Below are 3,404 nucleotides of genomic sequence, written 5' to 3'. Positions count from 1 at the left end.
CTATCTATCTATCTGAATCTATCTATCTTTCTTTAATCTATCTATCTATAGTGGTCTTCTGTATATATGAGTAATTGCATGTGTAGCGTTTTCTGTCTGTGTATTTCTATACATGGGTACTTATAGAAGTACGTTCCTGAACATGGATATACAATCGTGTTGAGGCAAGTGCAGTGAGGGGAGCTGAGAGAAGAGAAGAGAGAAGGAGAATTGAAGAAAGAGAGAAAAAACGTTGTGTCTTCCGCCTGGTACTTCAACTGCCCATGTCCTCTCGGCTTCGTATATCACCCTCCATCTGTTTGCCTTGAAAGATAAAAGAAATGTGAGGGAAGAAAGGAAAACTTATCTTCCTTATCTTCCTTTGCTCATCTTCTTTCTCCTTACCACGGATCTTGAAGAATCTTCTGTCGCCCTAACACAAGCAAACCGCTATCTTTCTCACTCTTTCTTTCTCACTCTTTCTTTCTTTCTTTCTTTCTCACATTTCCTTTCTTTTTTTCTTGTGTAGGGTATAAGGATGGAATGACGCTTGAGGAAGGGAAGGATTTGGTGCGAAATGCGATTCGTGCGGGGATCTTCAACGACCTCGGGAGCGGTGGGAATGTCGACCTCTGCGTCATTACACAGGAAGGTGCCACGCATCTAAGAGAGTATGAGGTCCCCACACAAAGACCCCATATGGATGAATCTCTACGACCCAAGTTCAAGAAGAATACTACGCCCTTCCTTCTGGAGAAAATCGAAGAGATCAAACCTCGTCTAGAATATACACAAGATGTCGAAATGGTTGAAGCATCCTAAAAGACATGACACCAATACAAAGAAAACCGACAAAGATAGACATATATAGACATGCATACATGAACCTACACGCTCATATATACATATTCATCATACACATTCACTGCCGGATTCTCGACTGGCTGGCTTGCTTCAGTCCGGGGCCGTCACTCCTCTGTATTGCGTCTGTCTGAAATCTCGGTAGATAGATAGAAATATGTGGATGTCTATACCCAAGTCTATACATCGACATATTCACTCTCTGTATGTGCGTACGTACAGCTAGATACATGTGCAGAACTGCCGATGATTGGGTGTAGAAGGAAAGAGAGACCGAGAGAGAGAGAGATAGAGATGTGTGTGTATGTATGGGAGATGGTGTGAAGGCAAATGGAGTGTTCGGCAAAGAGAAGAAAACGAAGGACACGAGACGTTTTTCTGTGTACATCGTTTCTTTCTTGCTTTTTCTCCTCTCAACCAAAAGACTCGAGTGTATATACACTGCAGAAAAGGGAGAAGTGACGTGGGTCAATCTAATAGTCAGACACGGTATAGAATAGGAAAGAGGCGAGGCCTACTCGTCTTAAATGATGGAGAGAAAGAATGTCCCGACATACGGGCTTTCTCTCTGTAGTTCGTCTCTTTTCCGTTTAGGCAGTTCTATCTGAAGAAAAGCAGAGATGTTGTTAACTGAAGAGGAAATAGCCAAGGTTGAAATACTTCTTCAGTCTCAAGAAAAAACTGTGAAGCGCTTGTGTAGGAGGCGTTGTGGTGATGGGTCACCCACTTGTTGGCCCGACTGGAGTGTATGTACACCAGACACTCGGGGGAAATAACTCACACGTGGACGAAGGAAATCGTCGTTGAGATTTCAGTAGATCACGTGACGCACTGTTGCTTGTGTAGAGGAAGCTTCGGGACACAGGAGAGAAGTTATCTCTTTTCCTGGAAGATGCTTGTCTTTCTTTAGACATTCTAAGAAGGAAAGAAAAGATTCCTTTCATATGAGTTGGCGTATGTCAGCGAGATGTCTTCTCTCTGGTGAGAGTGTCTGGGAAGACAGCCATAAGAAACACAGCGGTGGACAAGTGAAAAAAGAAGGGGTAGGCAAAACCACGCTGATAATGAAGTCATGTTTCCCGAGACAGATGACAAGAGGAAAAGCGTTTGGAAGAAGGATACGTAGACGAATAACCTCTCTCTCTTTCCTCGGTGACGCCTCTACTTTCACCGGGTGTATGTACAGCACATGTATCTCCCGAGCACATTGGGTACTCAGTGTATCTCCACCTCTTTCATGTCGAAAAGCCGCCCTAGTGAGTGAAGGTCAACAACTCAGACAGACGTCCTCATAAAACGCTCGGTAGTGGTGAGCATCGACACAGACACATTCTCATAAAACTCCAAGTGTGTAGCGGTTTGCCTCTCTTTCTGCCCCTTCCAAGCAATAGATCACTGCCGCTTTAGATCGACTGGCAGAATCCAAGGCAGAAAGATGAGGTGTAGTTGCTATCCGCACTCGCGAAGAAGGAAGGCTTCTTACGAGAAGTGCGTAGATATGTATGTTCAGCAAGATGCTCATAGACCTTCAATTCAGGAGGGAGGGCGTTTGTTCTTCCAATAGAAGAGTAGTGTTTCTCTTGTCTCTCGTAGCCTTTCTCGTGGAACTGTCGAAAAAGGTAGGAAAGAGGCTGTGTACATGTCTGTGCATGCAGTACGCAGAAGGCAATGTAAAGTACATACCCAGTCCGACTCACACCGCTCTGCTCGAGGTTGTCTTGCAAGCCCTCCTCGACAGGGGTATCTAAGTATCTATCCTTCTGTCTTTCTCTTTCTTTTCCCTTTTCTGTATTTGTGGCTTTTCTCGTGGATGAAAGTGAGTATATATAGAAGCAGAGACTTACGTTACCACCCGCATGGGAAAGCGCATGCAGAGGAGACGAATCAACAACAATCGAGACTCGATTTCTCTGGTGAGAAAGCTTCTCGAAATTGCAGCTTTTCAACTTTCTCACGGTCTCTGAACTAAGTTAAAGCAGCCTGGGGAAATTGCTCCTTTTGTTTTCTGCGGCGACCCTGGTGACGGGACGGAAATCGAACATGAAACCGAAAGGATCCTGCTTCTAGGACGTCCAAACAGACACGCGCATGCGTCGATTCAGATGCTGTCGATTGCCTTGTTCCAGAATCCTGATGGGTTCCGCCTATGTCCTTTCAGCAGTGACGAATAGCCATCTAAAAAATATATTTCGTTCTTTCTTCCTTGCCAACACGTTGTTCTTTTCAGCTTTTCTCTCAGGTCTTTTCTCTCCCTCTTCTGAACACACACAGTTCACAAAGACGGGTATACCTGTCAGGCGAAATCTGGAACACCTACCCATCATTCCTTTCATCTTCGGTCCATATATCTGTTTTCTTCGATGAGTGAAGGATCATTGTAGTTTTGCGTTCCTTCTTGCCAAACTTGATCCTGAGCGTACCTACACCTGGTATCGACTCGGGTGTGCCTCACGTTGCTTCGGGTGTGTGTACACCTCATATCGATTCGGGTGTATGTACACCTCATATTGATTCGGGTGTATGTACACCTCATATTGATTCGGGTGTATGTACACCTCATAGTG

The 3,404-nt window shown here is 44.8% G+C and overlaps 1 protein-coding gene across 1 annotated transcript in view; it reads left to right on the top strand.

Moving 5' to 3' along the window:
- CSUI_009544 (proteasome subunit beta type 7) overlaps positions 1-1,155 on the top strand; it is a 2,021-nt gene extending 866 nt beyond the window's left edge. The window contains exon 3 of the mRNA XM_068069659.1: positions 509-1,155. Coding sequence (XP_067918368.1) covers positions 509-801 — 293 coding nt within the window. The 3' untranslated portion in view covers positions 802-1,155. The remainder of the gene's footprint in view (positions 1-508) is intronic.
- Positions 1,156-3,404: the final 2,249 nt, after the last annotated feature.

The sequence above is a fragment of the Cystoisospora suis genome, assembly GCF_002600585.1.
Source record: "Cystoisospora suis strain Wien I chromosome Unknown contig_5732, whole genome shotgun sequence".
Lineage (NCBI taxonomy): Eukaryota > Apicomplexa > Conoidasida > Eucoccidiorida > Sarcocystidae > Cystoisospora > Cystoisospora suis.
The sequence above is the reverse complement of the archived record's forward strand: the minus strand, read 5'-3'. Positions and strand labels throughout refer to the sequence as shown.